Source organism: Protopterus annectens, chromosome 10.part0 (assembly GCF_019279795.1).
Source record: "Protopterus annectens isolate FY-2018-M chromosome 10.part0, PAN1.0, whole genome shotgun sequence".
NCBI lineage: Eukaryota > Metazoa > Chordata > Ceratodontiformes > Protopteridae > Protopterus > Protopterus annectens.
The window spans coordinates 1,244,447,180-1,244,467,908 of NC_056744.1; the positions used below are offsets into that span (position 1 = coordinate 1,244,447,180).

A 20,729-nucleotide genomic window follows, 5' to 3' on the forward strand; every position below is an offset into this window, starting at 1 on the left:
TAACTAGGTATAAATCCCTATTTCACAAGATGGGTTACCAACTGGCTCAATGACAGAACCCACAGTGTGAAAGTAGCAGACTCCAAATCCGACTTCAAACAAGTGGAGTACCACAGGGTTCAGTCCTGGGTCCTCTCCTGTTTGGTATCTACTTCTCTGAAGTACAGGCTAACACAGAAGGTCTTTGGCTAATGAAGTTCGCAAATGACTGCAAACTAGGAGCCATAATCAAAACTCCTAACGATGTGGACATCCTACAAAGGGCCTCACTGAGACAGATGTCTGGTGTCAAAGCCATGGCGTCAAGCTCAATGCCAAAAAGTACATTGTCATTCCTTTTGGTAAAAACTCTGTACTCATGAAATATCACATAGGCAGTAGTCTACTTAACACCGAAAGTGTGATAAGAGACCTTGGGACACAGGTGGACAGTAGTCTCTCCTTTGATAATCACATCGCCACAGTAGTCAGGAAATCCTTCTATGTGGCACACCTCATCACAAAAGGTTTCTCATCCAGGAAAAAAAGAGGTCATTGTTTCCCTCTACTCATCACTCATTAGACCCATTGTAGACTACAATGGCCCTTTTGGTATGTACCTCACAAGACATCTACAACAACTAGAAAGGCCACAGAAATACCTCACAAAGAGGATTTCTGGCCTCAAACAGATGCCCTACACAGACAGTCTCAAAATACTCCAGCTTTACTCTGTAGCATATTGCCTACTCAGAGGCGATCTCTGCCTAACATACAAAGTTATGCCAAACCCAGAGCTGTTGGACATGCTCCACTTAAAGATATCCCAATACGTCCGAGTTACACACTCTAGGGGCCTAAACCTTGTCACCACAATAAACAGAACTTGCTGGAGGGATAGATTCCTGTCCCAGAGACTTCACATACTCTGGAACAAACTACTTATTGATATCAAACACAGCTACACTCTTCAAGAAAAACCTTGATGACTGGATGGGAAATAGGAAATTCACTCCGGGGATTACTTCTGTGGCTCTGTTCGACAGGGGCACAGAAAAATAACTTTCTTGGGTAGCGAAAGCCAGGGTACCTTTTTGGTTAGGCTTATAATAGGCCCTATGGCCAATAGCCTAGTACCTACCTATGAACCTATAAGGGTTCAGCTCTGAACCCAGTGATGTTTATTTTGGCAACAGACTAGTTTAGCAAACTGGATGGAGGGACAGAACAACAAAGATGCCACGTGCAGGCGATCTGCCATTACAAACAGATTCTGAAAAGAAATGTCAGCAAATGACAGAGGAATGGAATGCAAAACTGCAAGCACATGGGATGAAACTGAGTATCCACACAAAACTGATTATGGCAGCAAATGGGGAAATCAAAACAAGATGAAAATTGAGTGAGTGAAAAACAGTGGAACAGGTTAATAGCTTAAAGTATCTGGGATTAGTGAAGTATGAATGAGGAGGTCAAAGTTAGAATGAGAGGTGTTAAAGCCAACTGGACCGGAGTGTCAGGGGTAGGGGGTGACAGACGAATGTCAAAGAAACTGAAAAGTAGTCTACAAAACAGTTGTGTGACCAGTACTACTGTAAAGTACAGAAATCTGGGTAGCGAAGGCAGAGCAGCAGTGAAAGCTAGAGGTATGGACAGGTAAACAGGATATACACCGTGGGACAGACAAAGAAATGAGGACATCACAGCAGAAGCCAAAAGTAGCTATTGTTGCACAGAAGGTCAAAGAGAGCACATTACAGTGGACTAGGCATATGTGCCAATATGTTAAAGAAGATTTGAGAGAAACAGGAAGAAGGTAAGAGGAAATGAGGATGTTAATACAAGAGGATGGTCTGCATGAGTGAAGACCTGCGACAATCAAGCATGGTTGTTAAAGAAGCTAGGAGAGCAACACTGGAGAAAGGTGACGACAGTTGACAACAACCACACACTCAACCCCATGTAGAGAAAAAAAAAGGGTTGATATTTGCTCATATGCCCAGCCAAACATAAACACACCGTCTCACATGGATGTTAAAAGGATAAAAAAATACTATTTTTGTAATGAAAATGCTGTTTCCTTATGAAAGTGTTTCTTTGCTGTGAAAATACTGTTGAATGCCGAGGTCTACATATACCTCCAAACAACAGAGTAAAGAATACAGCAAGAGAGAATTTAGTTTCTTGCCAAAATGCAGTTAAATGGAAAAGCTTAGAACAACATGGCAAAGACTGTTTCCTCTGAGCGAAGAGACAATTATATGGCCAATAGTAGGGTTTCTTGGTGATTATCAGCCAAAATGTTTACTGAAAGAGATAATTTGCTTCTCTTTGAGAGCGAGTACTATGGCCAAAATTAGCAACTCTTGGAAAGATACCAGCTAGAGAATTTACTGGAACAGCACATGAAGCAACAAAGAGACCCATAAAGATATTTAGAAGATTACTTGGAACCTTTGGTAGATATGAGATTAGAACTGTTGAGACAGTTCCTGCTGCACAGCTTTATCTTTCGTTAATATTTCACTGTAAGTGCACTGAACCTATATGCATGCACATTGTTCCATCTTGGTTAGACAAAAGGCCACATGACCACTTTCATCAGAACATTTGCTACGGAGACAAACTTATGAGATACTGCAGGGAAGGTATGAACACAATGAATAAACAGAAACCAAGTCTCAAAAGGTACTGCAAGAAACAAAACATCTGGGTGAAGTCAATCTGAAACTGTACTATTAAAAGCAAGATGCAAAAAAAAAAAAAAATGGCAAGTACTAAGAACATGACACTGAAAATCTAGCACGAATGAAGAACCTCATCATCCCCTTATAGTTTCAAATACCCAACACAGGCTGCTACACAATGAAACAAAAAACAATGGTAAACAATTATTCCAAAGACAAAATAAGCATCACTAAAATGATCTCTAGAAATTAAAAATAAAAGAATGTTGACAACTATGTACAATGCAATGTAAGACAGAGTACACTAAGGCCAATATTATTTCACTATTAACCGTCTTGCAGGAACATTCACTAACATAGTGCCATCTCACAGCAAAAAAAAAAGCCAAACATTAATGAAGATAAACAAAAATGATGCTCAAACACCATTTACTGTGCATACACATAAACGACCAAAATTCCTTCATTACTTATTTTATATCTTGCGATCTCTAACTACGCACATCTATTTGCTCAGCAACCCCAAGGCTCATTAAAAAAGTAAAGCAGTAATACATTGCAAAAGTGAGAGTAATGACTTAGATTTACTTCCCGCAGAACAGTATGTTAGATCCTTTAAGCTGCACCATCAGGATCAAACAATTATTGGACAGCAAATCTCACCATAACTCAATACTCAATATTTTCATTGTCTGAATAATGTCTTAAGTCCAAAGGTTAGAAAGAAGTTATAGCTTCCTACCTAAAAGGTGGAAGCCTCCATTAACAATGTCAAATAGCTACATATGCAAACATAACACAAATTCAATTCTAATACCATATAAGCATCTGTCAAGTCATTTTTCTCAATAAAGTCGGTACCATTACTGCACTTTACTCTGCAACTAACAGGATCTATTGCAATACAACTGAAAGACTTGTACAGTTGCAGTCTTTACTAATATGACTCAAGGCATTTGAATCTGTCAACCTTAAATTATTGTTACAAAAACTCAAAAGGCACAGCTTCGGTGAAAACATAACATTATTTAGATTTTTTGTCTATCCTGACCTTTAAAATTTAAACCAACAACCAATATGCTGCTACAGACCTCAACAACAGTGCACCCAGGGATCTATTCTCGACCCCCTTCTCCTTTTAATCAATCATAAAACAGAAGTTCTTCCAACTCTGAATCTATTCTCTATGCAGACGATACGTTATTCCTGGAATCCAATAAATCAACACGAGACCTACAACAACAATCAAACTTTTCTAAACTTTGTCAACTCAACCTTACCAAGACCAATAATATAATTAGATGTACCCCACTTCCCTGAAACACTAAGCTCCAATAGAAATCCTGAACTTAGTGTAGTCAACCTACTACTCCCCCAAAGTCCAAACTGTTAACTTACCATACAAAATCGTTGCTCTTATCTTCGTAGGAGTTGAGCAGTCCGTTACAAAGAGGATTTAAGAGGGGCCTTTTCCTGCTGCTTCCTACACTGGTGCTACCAGGCCTCCCTGTAGAACCCCGCGACCCACTAGCAACAGATGAACTGAGGACTGACCGCCCCACGCCGGAGCCTGATGCAGAGGAAGCTGTACTCTGACCCTGACTAGCAGCGGCCCCGGCAGCAACAGAAGAAGATGATGTAGCGGATGAGTGCTGCTGCCGGTTCGCTGACATCCTGGGGTCTTCACGCCCCTTACCACATTCTCCGTACCAAAATCAGCCCTTCACTCCTTTCTGTCCTCACCTCACCAAGACTATCACTATGACCTACTGCCACAGAACTAGGGGTCACTTAAGTTGCACAAAATACATTCAACACCAGCAGCTGCACAGACTACTTAGTTCCAGTTCAGTACCAAAAGGTAAACAGTACAACTGCTACTTCTCCCCAGTCGCTCCCAACTACAACACTCGAAACATCATCATAACGCGACAATTACGTTTTTTCATGATCTGTTACGCTGAAGGGAGTATACCAGCTCATGTAGTTCTATTTTTTATTTTAATTGTGTATGTGTTTTAACGGTGTAGTGGTGTAGACCATGAGATCTGACTTTTGAGCTACAACTTAACTACATAAATTAAAAAAACAAATAGGAGGAGGGTTTTACCCACAGTGTAGTTACGGAAATAAAAAAAAATCTTTATAGTACACCCTTAGCCTTAGTAGAACAAAAATCGAATATAGAAGTACAGTGGAGATGGTACCGTTAAAAAGTTGGTATCTCAGTGAAATCCGTAAAAATATTAGCAGATATTTTACCTTGTAACACTGCGTTTGATTTATTTAGACTCCGTATGCGTGTGATTTTTATTTATTATCATATAAATGTCTTTTAACAACTTTTTCACTTTAGCCTTAACCCTATTGTATATGTTTAATCAGTCCTCCTATTCACCAAATCGGGAACTGCATTTCTTCTTGCAGTCTCAAAACAGATACCCAGTCAGCCCATCAAATACCTTCACGGCATCTAGAGAGATTAATTAATGAGTAATATTTTTCCACCTGTAGTAGCAAAACAGTTATAGTCATGATTCAACACTGACATTGGTCTGTAGGACTGTTATAACGGCCTATTACCATGACTCCCAAATTGGTCCGCCCTTCTGAATATTATTAAATAGCTTCTTTACTATCTCCCAGAACTCACTGGGTAGGCCATCTCCCCCTTCGCCATCATATGTCACACTTTAATAATCTCTTCCTTTTTTATTGTCTAAATGGTGTTTCCCCTTTTTCTCTGACAATTCTCACAATTTTGGCCAAACCCAATCCCTCTAACCTTCCTGCTACTGTATTCCATCCTCATTTTTATACATTTGGAACTTGGGGTACTCAAAGGACCCACAATATCCATAGCTATCCTCTTAAATGGCTCCTCAATCACAGGCAAAGGCATCAAAGGAGCTCTCAACCTTGTCTCCTGCCTTGCCTACCTTTTGGCACTGCTCGCAGGTCCTGCAGTACCCTGTTACATCTCTGGAAATTCCAGGCCAATAGAAGTTCTGCATAATACGCCTCTTTGTACGTTTTATGCCCATATGACCTGCAAAGGGAATATCATGGGCTATGGCTAGAAACACCAGATGGTAGGTTCTAGGCACTACCAACTGCTGTACTCTCTCACCTTCTAGCCCTCCCTCAGGGGTCCACTCTCTGCATAATAACCCTTTATCCCAGTATAAGGATTCCCCCTTTCCTTGAGAATCAGGTGCCTCCCTAGCTACCTGCCTCAGGCCTTGCAATGTAGGGTCTGAGAGCTGAACCTGTCTCAACTCTCTCCTTGTAACCCTTCCCAGCTCTCCTTCCACAGGAAGTCTGGCATCCTCTGACAGTGGTGCCTCACTGTCAGCCTGGGTACTATTACTCACCTCTACCTTTGCAGTCACTCTGTCCAAGGGACCATCAATACCCACAAACAGCTGTGGCTCACTTTCAGTTTCATTGCTACAGAGTAACTCCCTCCCTGAAGTAACCACCTCACCAGTCCTGGCTGCAAGCATGCATTCTGTCTTGGTCTACCCCAGGCTATCAGACTTACCTGCTTGTCTCCAAGCCTGACTGTGTGTAACTGCACAAGTACAGGGTACTGCACTATCAAAATTATTCCCTATCAGGACATCTGCAGGTATATCCTCAAACACACCTACTTGCTGGCTTCCTTTTCCATCCTTCCAGTCCAGGTGAACCCTAGCCAAAGGTATTTGGAATTGGATCCCTCCTAAAGCCCTGACTGGAGTAGACTGTCCAGGCAAGTAGTGCTCCTCTGTAACCATTGCAGGCTTTACAATGGTTATATCAGAGGCTGTGTCTCTCTTGGCAATGGCCTAAGGCAGTGCTGAGTTGGATAGTCCAGACAAAAATGCTTAATAATCTCTGGTTCTCACTCTTTAAATTGAAACTCCAGATCTGCTAATCATTACATCATCTTTTACACTTTCCTAGTGTTCCCAGGCTGACAGAAACTGCATTTACATTCTTTTACACTTTAAGCAATAAAGGACATTCCACATGTAATTTCTGGTCATTAACTTTAGCCTTAAAACAATAGGCAGGAAGCCTTCATCTAGCTGGACTGGAGCCAACTTGTAAACATCAAAGGCAGTGATGAAATAATTTTAATTTCAAAGGACCAACAAGAAATGCTTGACTTAGCTTTCTTTACAGCAGAGTGCAATGTTGCCACATTGTTTTAAGTTCAACACTTCATAGCATATGCTTTCATTCAAGCAAACAAGATTATAGTTCATCATTCATATTTACAAATGATAGAATTATCTGCACAATTCTATCTGGCTAGGCTGGCAGCCTTCACCCATCTCTACCAGTCTTCACAACAAGCATCTGTGCAAATCAGTTTGATATTCAAATGACATAATTCTTTACAAAACTCCAGCTAGCTATGTAACACATGCACTGTCCTACTCCCTCTGGCACAGCTAGCACTATCTCACAACATTACATATTTAACCCTGTCCCTTTCCTCTGCTGTTCCCTTTCATGTTCTACCGGACCCCATTTTATTTATCTTCCCATATATCTCCTCTCCTTCTACTACTCCGAAACTTGATTCCTATCATTGCATAGTCTGCCAAGGTCAGGGGATCTGCACTAACCTCCTTAATCATATGTAAACGCTCTTCAGAAATGTAAGAACTGTTAATTCCTGGCCACATCCTATATCTGTCAGAATAATGAGTATGTTTGCCACCTTCCACTTTCTGTTCTCCCACCTCTCTCACATCAATATAAGATTCACATGTACTTCCTCAAAAACACTACCTCATTACTTACTTTGTTCTCAGCCCTCCTTCTATTTGGTCTTTCTTATCCATTATATTCCAGTCCCCAAAACATATAGTTATCCCTTCCTGGAATTTCACAATCTATCCTAATATTTTTTTAATTTAATATATTGCATCTCCAGATTGAAGATATTTTGCTACTATGGAAATCATTATCCCTTGAATTTGACCTTTAATCCCAGGAAACTTCCCTTTACTATCCTCTATCTTCCTCCTCACTTGTATAGGGCATGTATAATTCAGTTCCTCCAAGAATTTCTTCAGCAAATCTCTTTTTCTTTCAATTTTACCTCTTATACACCATTGCAAGCCTACCACTTCCTAAAAACTTCTTAGCATAATTCTCTGGAACATTTCCAACTGCATACATCCCATTACCTTTATAGCGATTTTTTTCTCCCATGACTTGGAATCACTTTACTAATTTTGTCTATTCTTTTATTATCTACATCTGTAAATGCTTTTTGCCCCCCCCCCCCCATATTTCTTCACTTTTTAGTAACTTTCTGTTACATTGCAGGCTGCATTTCTCTTATCTCTATGTAGTGCATCTCCAATCAGATCTGCACTAACAGGCCTTTTGATAATCTAGTCCCCTCATGTGACCCACCACCCTAGTCTCTACCCTTTCCTCTCAGTGTAAAATTATGGACAGACTTGCTCTTCCCCCTTCATCCCCCATAATATATTGTATTCCATATTCTTGCCAGTCTTTCTGATATTATAACTGATATTGTAAAATGGAAGAGAATAAAATAGTTTCCACAACATAAACACAAAAAGAATGCAGTTATCTTTGCCAGTATATCTTTTTCAACAAACTGCGGTGGTGGTGCTGCGGTAGCGTTGTCGCCTCACAGTAAGACGCTGTCCGGTTCGATTCTCAGCTAGAGTGTCTTCTGTGTGGAGACATGCGTGAATGGACGTACCTGCTTTCCAGGATTAATAGTCTGCAATGCCTTCATTGGCTTTCTCTATTTGCACAAAAAAATCCTTCATGGATCACTTAAATAATTATAATCCTCCCCTTTTCATTCTATCAGTCCTTTTAATCTTCCATTTTATTTCTATTTCCATTTATCTGGGCTTAGTGTCCAAATTTTACTTCAAATCTAAACTCTTCTACTCTGATACTATTTCTATAATTAGCCAGTTTTTGAAGAAAGTCTGCTGCCATCTTTGTATCTGTAAAGGTTTTAACTGTCTTTTGCAAGTAGATCCTAAACAACGCCTGGTACAGCAATCTCCAGTGGATGCCTTTTTTCCTACAGATCTTCATTATAAGAATACATTTGTTCCTTCTCTTCCTGGTTGCAAATGAGTAATCAAGATCAAAGTGAACCCTGACTCCATTAATTCTACACACCTTACCCTTTTTTCATACTCTTGCAAGCCCCTTCTCCTTAATCTCTTATGTAAGAAATCATATTATGATTGGTGGTGGCCTACTAGTGCCATTTCATTGCAAGCAGCAAGCAGTCCTGTGAGCCTTTTTTTATGTTCAGCTGCTCTGCCAGAATAATTGTCCATTTAGCCAGTAGAGCCACTATAACCTGGACAAATTCCCCCTTTCATATTTTTCTGGTTCCCTCGTAACTTTGAAACTCTTTCTCCATGCTCAATTTCTTTTTCCTCCAGGCATTCAGTTCACTCTCCCACTGCCTCTGTCCTCACCTTAAGTGCCTTATTTTTCAGCATTTAATAGTTTCAGTCCTCTGGTAAGTTCATTTAGTCCTTCTTGTAGCCCAGACAGTCTTTTCTCTTGCGTGACTAAGTTGTCTTGCAAGAATGCTTTTTTTTCATATATTTCATGCCATATGTGATTTAATGTTACTTACTCCTCCACGCTTTCCTCCAGTCCAGTGTTCATGTCAATTTCTTGATTATTTTTCTCTCGTTGACCTCTTCTTTTCTGACTCCTACACCACATTTGAGACTGTGATCCCCCACCTCTGGGTCAGTATTCAAAGAACCTCAATCTTCACCACTGACATCAGTGGGCGGCGTTCACTGGGAGGATAACAGGAACACACACAGTATCTCCAGATACAGCTCTCTGCATCAAGTACAATCAAGCACAATTTCCCTTAAGAGCATAAGGGGAACACAGTCAGTCTGGGGCTGGTTTCTCTCTCTTTCTCCAGATTCCCAATAAAACCCCTCACTGACACAGCTATAGAGTTGAGATCTCAGCTGAGTGTTCAAACCAAGACCTCCTCTGTTCAACCAGTGCTTCATGTCCCTGCCCAGGTAGCTGACGCATACACTCTTTGAGGTTTGATTTACACACACACACACACACACACACACACACACACACACACACACACACACACAAACACACACACACCTAGGAAAGGGTGGCTCAGGTTTACTAGCTATGCCTCCTTCTGCCCAGACTATAAGGTAGTTATGACTACCACCAGACAATCCTGCCAGCTACCTTAAGGTTCTTCCAAGGGTACCCAATATACTGAGTGAAATTAATATTAATACATATGGTAGTCTGACCAAGAGCAATGCTATTAGGAGTGGCCCACACAGTATCACCAAGTAAATATGCAAATACTCCCCAAACTTAAATATCTCTGCAGAGATCAGCCACAATGAACGGTTTAAATATATTTAATAACAAATAAAAGAACGAGACGGTACTAAATATATATATATATATATATATATATATATATATATATATATATATATATATTCACAGTGACATCAGAGTTCAGAATCACTGGAAATATTTAAAATATTGAAGGACAGGCTCAGACAAATACAGAAAAGTAATATCTAAGCTAAGCTTCACTATATTCCTGACTGAATCTAAGAGAACTATACTATTCCTTACTTACTTAACAGAGCAAGGCAGATGATGTGGTGAATGGTCCTTCTTTTTGTCAGGCCCAAGACAGAACACAGAAGGTTCAGTCTCATTAAGAGACTTCTCAGAATATTAACTAAAATATTACTTCTGGGACAGCTTGCAGAATGGCATCACTTCTTGCCACCTGACTTTTAGTTCCTATGCAAACCCCAATTGCTGAAAGCAGGCAGGATTTAGCATCTGCCTGTAAAAACACACACACTGCACACAAGACGCTGCGTATGCACACTTTTGCTCAGATCTATGGCAGATGCTGGAAGTCACAAGACAATTTCATACCTCCACACTTCCAGAGTAGTAATTAGTTCACCCCAAAGACAATGCAGAAAGTTTCCTAGTCCAGACTTTGTGTCGCTGGCTGCATTAAAACTTGTGAAATAACATCTTTATGGCCTAGTCTGTAAAGTGATTTAATTTCAGATATATTTTAAAGTTTGCTGGACTGAAGTTAACTTTCCAATTTCCTGTGTTAAAACATATACCTTTAAACAGTTACAATAGTGCATGTTCATTCTGGTTCTCCCCAGTAGGGTATACTGCGGCTATATTTCAAACACAAGCACTTTACAAACACCTTTTCAACACAAACATCTACACAAATCAGTTTGATATACACATGGCATACAGTTCTAATACATTTGTAACACAAGCATCTTGTATAAATCAGTTTGATATTCACAAATGACATATAATTATTTACAAAATTCCAGCTAGCTGTGCTGGCAGTACCTCCTGTCATCACACCTCTCCCCTCTTCAAAGACTCAAGCAAGTTTTTTCAAGTTCCCCTTGAGAGACGTTGTTACATAATACATACATACATACATACATACAAATGTTTCAAGTACAGGCATTAATGCCCTTCTAGCTTGCCAATATACCAAAACACTTGTTCCCATAATAAATGTCCAGGCTGTTCTTAAAATATCTAAACTAGTACTTGCTTTAATGTAATTTGGTAGTCTGTTCCAAGCGTCAGCTACTCTGTCAGAGAACCAGTTAGTACACTTCTCATTCCTATAGAATCTTCTACATAGGTTATCTGATGATTCTCTAGTACTTTTTGATAACCCCAAACATTCCCAGAGATAGTTGTCCCTAAATGCCCTATATGCCTGAATAAGATCTCCTCTTAAATATCTGTAAGAGATACTGTACAAGTTCAGATATTTTAGATGAGATTTTCACATCAGTTGATGCCCTTGGTATATTTCCGCTGTACTCTCCAGTTTATTCATACTTGTTTTTCTATAGGGTTTCCATTTTGTTATTCCATGCTCAAGTTTGGACCTAATGTAACTAACAAACAATGACTTCATTATGTTTGATTTCCCAGACTTTATAAATCTTTTTATACAACCTATAGTTCTATAACTATCATTAGCCAATTGGCTGATAGGATTAGAAAAACTCATAGCTGAATCTACCCATATACCCAGGTCCTTAAATGAGTCTACAGTTTCAATCACTGTGTGCTGTATTAAATATTCGCCTTTCAGTTTATGTCTCCCAAATCTCATATGCTTAGTTTTTGATGTATTTATCAACATATTATTCCCCTGTGCCCAAATGGTCAATTTAGTCAAATTATTTTGCAGACATGCTTTATCTGTAATAATTGTAATCAGTTTACCCAATTTCAGGTCGTCAGCATATAGACTGTAGAACATCTCAGATGAAAAAGTAAGGTCTGAAAGATACAATCTAAACAAGTAAGGGTCTAGGACAGAGCCCTGTGGGGCACCTTAACTGTAACCAAGGATTTCACCCGTTCAGTTGGTGTGTGATACTTGCCATGTCCTATTTGTAAGCCATGCAGCTATCCATCCTATCAACAGTACATCAATACCTAGTTGTACTAATTTATTGATCAGTGTTTTGTGTATGACCCTGTCAAATGCTGAAGTTAAATCTATATAAATCACATCACAGCACATTTTTTCATTCATAGTTGTTATTATATTGTTATAGAACATCATGTTACAGGTGGTAATAGATCTTTTTTCAACATATGCATGTTGATATATGGTTTCAAGTCCCAACCTATCCAGTTCTGACAATAACTTATCCAGTATTACCTTCTCCATTATTTTTCCACAACATGAAAGTAGACTTAAGGGTCTATATGATTCTGAGTTTGTCCTACTCCCCTTTCCCTTAAATACCAGGTTTAATAAGTGCATGTCTCCAATCTTGAGGAATCTACCCATATTTATATGACTTTGTGAATAATAGATATAATGGTAGTGTAAGTTCTTGCTGAAGTGTTCTCAGGTCATTGTTACTTATTCCATCTCCTCCCTGCGCTTTGTTTGGATCCAGTTTGGACAGTTCTTTTTTAATATAATCTAATTTGATTCCAGTATCTGGGGTTTCCTGGATGTCACTAGGACAACTTACCACCCCTTTTGTGGAGCCAAACTGTTGATTGAAAGGAATGAGCCTACCTGGGGATATATTACCCCATACCCTGTCTTGTGATCCCAGCTGCCTTGGCATTGCTGACCCTAGTACAGTGCTGCACTGTCATATCATATGCCTGCAACCCTAGGCTCCACCATAGTAAGTTGGGATTTTGCTAGCTGGCTTCTGTAGCCATCAATTCCCCTCAGACTCCTCCTGCCTTCTACTGCAAATACTTAGCACAAGGGCCTTTCTATCATGGTAAGGTTTCATCATGTTAACATGGTACAGTTTGTGTCCCTGCCTTCTGCCTAGCAGTTCTACCATGTAGTTAACAGCACTGATCTTCCTTACCACTTTGAAGGGTCCCACCCAAGCTGCCTGCAGCTAATTGTGTCTGACAGAAATGAGAACCATAACCTACTGTCCCACAGCATACTCTCTGGTTCAAGCATTCCTGTCATACCAGACCTTTTTCTGCTGTTGGACTTCTGCCAGGTTCTCCTGGGTGAAGCCCATGTGCTCCCTGAGCCTTGCCCTGAGGTTTAAGACATATGCCACAACAGACTTCTTGTGGGATTCACACTCACCCTCCTACTCATCACGAATCAAATCTAGCAGTCCCCTCACACAATGCGCATACAGCAACTCAAAGGGTGGAAAACCTCTGGATTCTTGGGGTATCTTTCTGTATGTAAACAACAGATGGGCCAAATATTTGCCCCACTCTCTCTTAAATTGGCCTGCAAATACCCATAGCATGGTCTTTAGTGTAGAGTTTAACATCTTCACAAGACCATTAGTCTAGGGTGGTAGGGGGTGGTCTTTAAGTGCTTCAGCCTACAGCACTCCCACAGACAAGCCAGCAGGTCTGACATGAAATTGGCACCTCTGTCAGTCAGTATTTCTCTTGAATAACCTACACTGCTGAAAATGTCTAACAAAGCATTTGCCACTTTCTCTGCCTTGATGGAGGACAGAGCCACCGCCTCAGGGTATCTAGTAGCATAATTGACTGCCACTAGGATATACTTCTTCCCTGTGGAACTTGGGGTACTCAGAGGCCCCAGAATATCCATAACTACCCTCTGAAATGTCTCCTCTATCACAGGCAAAGGCACCAAAGGAGCTTTGACCTTGTCTCCTGCTTTGCATACTTTTTGGCCCTACTCACATGTCCTGCAGTACCCTGTTACATCCCTTGCAGTCCCAGGCCAATACAAGTTCTGCATAATACATCTCATTGTATGCTTTATGCCCATATGACCTGCAAAGGGAATGTCATGGGCTATGGCTAGAAGTGTCAGACGGTAGGCTCTGGGCACTACCAACTAGTGTATTCCCTCACCCTCTAGCCCTCCCTCAGGGGTCTATTCGCTATACAGTAACCCTTTGTTCTAATATACAGAATCCCCTTTTCCTTGAGATTCAGGTTCCTCCCTAGCTACCTCCCTCAAGTCTTGTAATGTAGGGTCTGAGAGATAAGCCTGTCTCAAGTCTCTCTTTTTAACCATTCCCAGCTTCTATTCCACAGGAAGTCTGGTGTCCTCTGACAGTGGTGCCTCACTGTCAGTCAGGGTACTTTTACTCACCTCTGCCCCTGCAGTCACTCTGTCCAAGGGAACATCAGTACCCACCAGCAGCTGTGGCTCACCTTCAGTCTCACTGCTACAGGGTAGCTCCCTCCCTGAAGTAGCCACCTCACCAGTCCTGGCTTCAAGTGTGCAGTCTGTCTGGGTCCCCCCCCAGGCTACCAAACTCACATGTCTGTCTCCAAACCTGAATGCATGTCACTGCATGCACACAAGGTACTGCATTATCAAAATCATTCCCTTTCAGGACGTCTGCAGGGATATCCTCAAATACACCTACTAGATTGTTTCCTTTTCCACCCTCCCAGTCAAGGTGAACCCTAGCCAAAGGTATTTGGAATGGGGTCCCTCCTAAAACTCTGATTTTAGTAGACTACCCAAGCAAGTAGTGCTCTTCTTTAACTATTCCAGGCTTCACAATGGTTAGTTCAGAGGGTGTGTCTCTCTTAGCAGTGGCCTGTTTCCCATCTACTAAGATAGGATATAACCTCTTGTGATAGTTTGGTACCCTTGTTGTCTCCAGACAACTTACCACTGGCATTCTGTTATTGTCACTTGCTGGCTCCCCTACCTTTTGTTCCCTACCTTACCTCAGTGGACATCTATATGATACATAGCCCCACTGGTTACATTAAAAACATTTAGCCCCTGATCTTGGCCTTGTACATGAACTAGCAACTTCCCCTGTTACTGGTGGACTCTGTTGGTGTGGCTCAGGCTTTCCACCATGGATTCCCTTATATCCATGTGCAACACTGGGTATGCCTTTTCTGTGCAATGATGCCCTGCTTGCTGTGTAGAGATCCCCCTTTTTATCCTGGACTCAATGGTATAGTGCCTTTAAAGCCTGTCTTATGTAGGCATAGACCATATACAGTAAAAGTTTAATTTTTTATTGTCTCTAAAAAGTTTTAATTGATTAACTGAATGTGTTCTGTGATTGGTGTAGTTTTATATAAAAGCATTTTGAACTGTGAGATAGTAAGTCTGAAGAAGGGACTTGTATCTGAAAGCGCTAACTTCTCTGTGTATAATAAATTTGTACATTTTTAGCCTGGTGGTCTGTTTTATTCTTCTCTTCCACATTCTTTGTCTTATATTGGAATATGGACCTTTATTGCCTACCACTTTGATTTCTTCTGTTACCCTTTCAAACATATGATAAAACTATCAAAATGATCACCCTCTGTAAATTGTGGAAGAACCTTACTGACCTTTATTGCTTCTGGAGTTCGGTTATTCCCTTCCCCATTACCTCCATGACCCTGGCTAAAAGTCAGCATCTTCCTCTCATGTTGCCTCTGCTCTCATTTTCTTCAGCCTCCAAATGCCACAGTCTCTCTGCTGATTCTGCGTCAACCTCCAAACACTGCAGTCTCTCTGCTGGTTCTAATTCCAAACATTTGGACTCCAGTTCAGTCTCTTTAACTCCAGATGGATTTCTATGTCATCTGAGGAAAAGTTGAACTGTCCTGTTTCTGACAGCTGTACATCCACAATGCCAGTCTGGTTTGTCTTCCTGGTTGCTGGCCTGTGATGCAGCTGTAATTAAGGCTGCAATAATTTCCCCTTTAGTCAGGTTGGCATGCCCCAGTTCTTTGGCCTGGCACATCTCAGCCAACTGGCTGCTTATCAGCTTGCCATAATCCTGTGCTGGCATCCTTGCCTGCTCTCCCTGACTAGCAAAGCTAACAAAAGTAAATAAATAAAACTGTTGTGATATCAAAATCTGAATGTTCACCATGTGGCTGCTTGACAGTACAAACACCTTCTTTAGTGACAACTGCTTACAAGCTATAGAAGTTCAATATCAACACCACTGTTACCAATATGTGATGTGGTGATCGCACCACTGCCAACCAATATGTGACTCCCCTCCACCTCTGGGGCAGTAATCAAGGAGCCTCAATCTTCACCACTGGCACCAGTGGGGGATGTTTGCTGGGAGAATAACAGCCACACACATGATATCTCCAGATGCAGCTCTCTGCATCAAGTACAATCAAGCACAATTTCCCCTAAGAGCACACAGGGAACACAGTCAGTCGGGGCTGGCTTCTTCCTCTTTTTCCAGATCCCCAGTAAGTCTCCCCACTCACACCAGCTATAGAGTTGAGATCTCAGCTGAGTGTCTAAGACCTCCAGCACCCTCTCTGTTCAATCAGTGCTTCATGTCAGTGCCCAAGTAGCTGACACACACGCACACACACACACACACACACACACACACACACACACACACACACACACACACACACACTCTTTGAAGTTTGATTTACACACACACACACACACACACACACACACACACACACACACACACACACACACACACACACACACACACACACACACCTGGGAAAAGCTGGCACAGGTTTACTAGCTATGCCCCCTTCTGCCCAGACTATATGGTAGTTATGACTGCCACCAGACACTCCTGCCAGCTACCTTAAGGCTCTTCCAAGGGCACCCAATATACTGAGTTAAATTAATATTAATACAAATGGTAGTTTTACCAAGAGCAATGCTATTAGTGGCCCGCATAGTGTCCACCAAATAAACATGCAAATACTCTCCAAACCTAAATATCTCTACAAAAATCAGCCACAATGAAAGGTTTGGAGAGTAATAACATTGAAGGACAGGCTCAGACAAATAAAGAAAAACAATATCTAAACTAAGCTTCACTATATTCCTGACTGAATCTAAGATAGTTATACTACTCCCTACTTACTTAATAGAGCAAGGCAGATGATGTGGTGAATAGTCCTTCTTGTTGTCAGTTCCAAAACAGAATACAGAATGTTTAGTCTCACTAAGAGACTTCTCAGAATAATATCTAAAATATGACTTCTGGGATAGCTTGCAGAATTACATCAATTCTGGTCATCTGACTTCTAGTTCCCAATCAAAATCTCATTGCTGGAAGCTGGCAGGATTTATCACCTGCCTGTAAAAATACACACACACAAGGGATTTTGCTCAGATCTGTGGCAGGTGCTAGAAGTCATAAAACAATTCCATACCTCTACGCTTTCAGTGTAGTAGTTAGTTCACCCCAAAACCAAAGCAGAAAGCTTCCGAGTACAGACTTTGTGTCTCTGGCTACATCGAAACTTGTGAGATAACATCTTTATGGCCTAGCCAGTTAAGTGATTTAATTTCAGACATATTTTAAAGTTTGCTGGACTGAGGCTAACCTTCCAATTTCATCTGTTAAAACATATGCATCTAAACAGTTACAATAGTGTATGTACATTTCTGTTCTCTCCAGTAGGGCACATTGTGGATACATTTCAAAGACAAGCACTTTACAGATACCTTTTCAACACAAACATCTGTATAAATCAGTTTGATATACACATGATATACAGTTCCAATACATTTATAACACAAGCATCTTATATAAATTAATTTGATATTCACAAATGATATATAATTATTTACAAAATTCCAGTTAACTGTGCTGGTAAGTACCTTCTATCGTCACAGAGACAACAGAGGTCTTCTGTTTTATTTTATCATGCTTTTGATTTTTCTTTCTATTTCAAAGTGGCTTTAAGTTTTAGTTCACATACAGAGCTCTGCGGACATGCGGTTGATAAGAACAGTGTCATACCAGAAGTCCCCCACATAACATTGGCTTTGTTAAGATTAATCAGAAGTTTATTGTTAACTGTCTGTATAGATTTTCAAAGGATTATTGCAGGTGGGCTTGTAGGTTGATTAGGGATTTACATGCATTTAGAAGAAGTATGCCATATGCGTATAATGTAACATATAATGATGGAAGGTCCTCTGTGAGGTTTTTATTGAATAAATAGAAAAACAGGGGATCTAAGACTAAACTTTGTGGTGCACAAGTATTTAGAACACCCTTGAAGGAGAGCTGATTGTTAGCATGGATTTAAAAGGTCATATTTTCAAGATAGATTTAGAACCAATTGGTTGTATTTTGACCAAAGCCGAATTTTAGTAGTGTAGTAGTTGTAAGTTTATCCTGGAGGGGGATAGATTTGAGGTACAGGGTAATATATTTCTCCTGAAGGGAAAATATAATTGTGAAGGCAGTGGTCTGGTATATATCACTTTATGCCAGTCTTGTGACTGTTTTTATACAGGAAGAGCTGAACAGAAACTTTGGGAGAGAATATATGAACGTATGCACCAATTTAGGAAAGGTAGGGCCACTAATGCTTTATGTAGATATATAATGACATCTGGGGATCATAAATTTGGTTTCATGGTTGTTGAGAAGGTGGAACATAATCCTAGAGAAGGCCCATGGAAATTGACGTTGGAAAAGTAGGAATAGTTTTGGCAGGTTTATTTTAACTCCTATGTCTCTATTGCTCCTCTATTGAAATTGAGGGCATTAAAAAGATGGAATTCATAATTTTTATATAATTTCTATGTTATTTAGTGAATATATGTGTTGTTTATAGTTAGTTTTAAATTGCTAAATTGTAATATGAGGTATGTTAGGTAATGGGCAGGCTGTATAACTTTAAATACTTTTAAATATTTTAAGACATTTTTCAGGTGTTTTTAATTGGGCCACATGATTGATTTAAGGTATTTAATGAAACTGGGCATATTTTGAATTGTCTGATGAAGTTCTAACTTTTTGGAACAAAAGCGATTATCTTTTATTTTGTATTTATTGTGTATTAAAGTTGGTGTTTTGGAGTTTCGTGGTTCAAGCATGGTTTTTCTTTTTGTTTTTCAAAGCTGAATTTTGTCAGCTTAGACAGAAGTAACCTGTGATTGATAGTTTTGAATACTCTAGGTATGTCTATAAGGAAATACTTTGGAATCTCAAAATACTAAAATGTTGAATTTCAGTATCTCAAGACCAAAGTGTCGAATCTGCAGATGCGCGAAACTGCAGAATATCGAACCTGGAAATGTTGAACCCGTGGTATTGACGGTGTGTTAGGTAAGTGTGGTGTTTTTAAGGGTTTTGGGGAGGGTTTGTGTGTTTGTGAGTGTGTTGGGGAGTGTTAGGTGTGGGTTAGGGTACATAGGTGAGTGTGTCGGTGTTGAGAGTGGTGGTGTTTGTATCTGTGTGATGTGTGTTTGTTTGAGGGGGTGTGGAATGTATGTTGGTGGGTTTTGTGTGTGTTGGTGTTTAGTGTGACCTCAGAGTTAATATATATATAAGTAGGGGGGTGTGGGGGTCTGCAGGGGGGCTTGCCCCCTGCTTATAGTAAGGGTGTGTGTATGTGTTTGTGCGGAGGTAGGTGTACTTGTGTGTGTATGTGTGCTTTAACGGTTGCGGTTTTGGGTTTCGAGGTTTAGGTTTTCATTTTTTTGGGTTTTCAGCTTTATAGTCTCGAAATACTGAAACTCGATATTTCAGTATTTCGAGATTATAAAGGGAATCCATCTATAAATATTCCACCTGTAATGAGTCAGTCATTCATGTTGCAGTATTTGGAATAAGTTGCTGAGAGTAAGGCAGTAGTAGTACTGAAATTGTTTCAGAAGCCATGTTGTTGTCTGTAATTATTTATGTGTTTGATAGCTGTTTGTAGATATTTTTTTTCTTTTCAGATATTTTAGCAAGTGATTATAGAGTAGATATAGGTTAAAAGTCTTTAAGGGCTTGGGCAGAGGGAGCTTTGGGGTGGGGGGTGATGATTTTAAACTTGTAGGTGCTAATTATTCCAGTGTTTAAGGATAAGTTGAAAAATATAAGATAGTGGTTTGGCTGTTTTTTCTGCAGTTCTTTTTGGAAGGTAGGAATGTTTCAGTTTTTTTAGAACATTAGTGATTTCCTTTACTGATTTTTCTCTTAAGAGCAAAGTGGCAGCATTTTCAGCTAGAGGGCATATCTGAGTGTGGGTGCTATTATTTGGTGCTACATTATTATTTATCTTAATAAAATAGTTTATGTTGTCTAGAGGGATGAGATGAGAAAAGCTCTGAAGTTATTGGCAAGGTTATTGTTATGATCACAGTTTATAGGATTGCAATTTTTGCCATTAAATTGTAGGTTAACAGATTCCTTCCAGAATTGTTTGGGATTGCAAGTAGCAACCATTTATTTATTTCCTAATTAAAGGGATTTGGCAGATTTGGTTGCTATTCTAGTTTGCTTTCTCAAACAAAGGTAGTTTTGTTGTAATTTTTCATCCTGTAGGTTTTGTTCCATATTGCCCATGCATTGTCCCACTCTTTCACAGGATTCTTAATGTCTCCTGTACTTAAGTGTGCCATGGTAACAGTGGTCATTTGGCCAATGTGACAAGCAGAGTAAGGCAATATGAGCAAGGCTATGCGTGTTCACATGTACAATGAAGCATCTCATAGCTGCAAAATGGTCACTGTGTGCAGGTGACAGACAGCCTCCACAACAAAGTGCCTACTCA

The 20,729-nt window shown here is 40.1% G+C and overlaps 1 protein-coding gene across 1 annotated transcript in view; it reads right to left on the bottom strand.

Annotated features, from left to right (window-relative positions):
* COP1 (COP1 E3 ubiquitin ligase) overlaps window positions 1-4,611 on the bottom strand; it is a 1,660,397-nt gene extending 1,655,786 nt beyond the window's left edge. Inside the window, exon 1 of the mRNA XM_044085965.1 lies at window positions 4,065-4,611. Within this exon, the coding sequence (XP_043941900.1) occupies window positions 4,065-4,339 (275 nt within the window). The 5' untranslated portion in view covers window positions 4,340-4,611. The remainder of the gene's footprint in view (window positions 1-4,064) is intronic.
* Window positions 4,612-20,729: the final 16,118 nt, after the last annotated feature.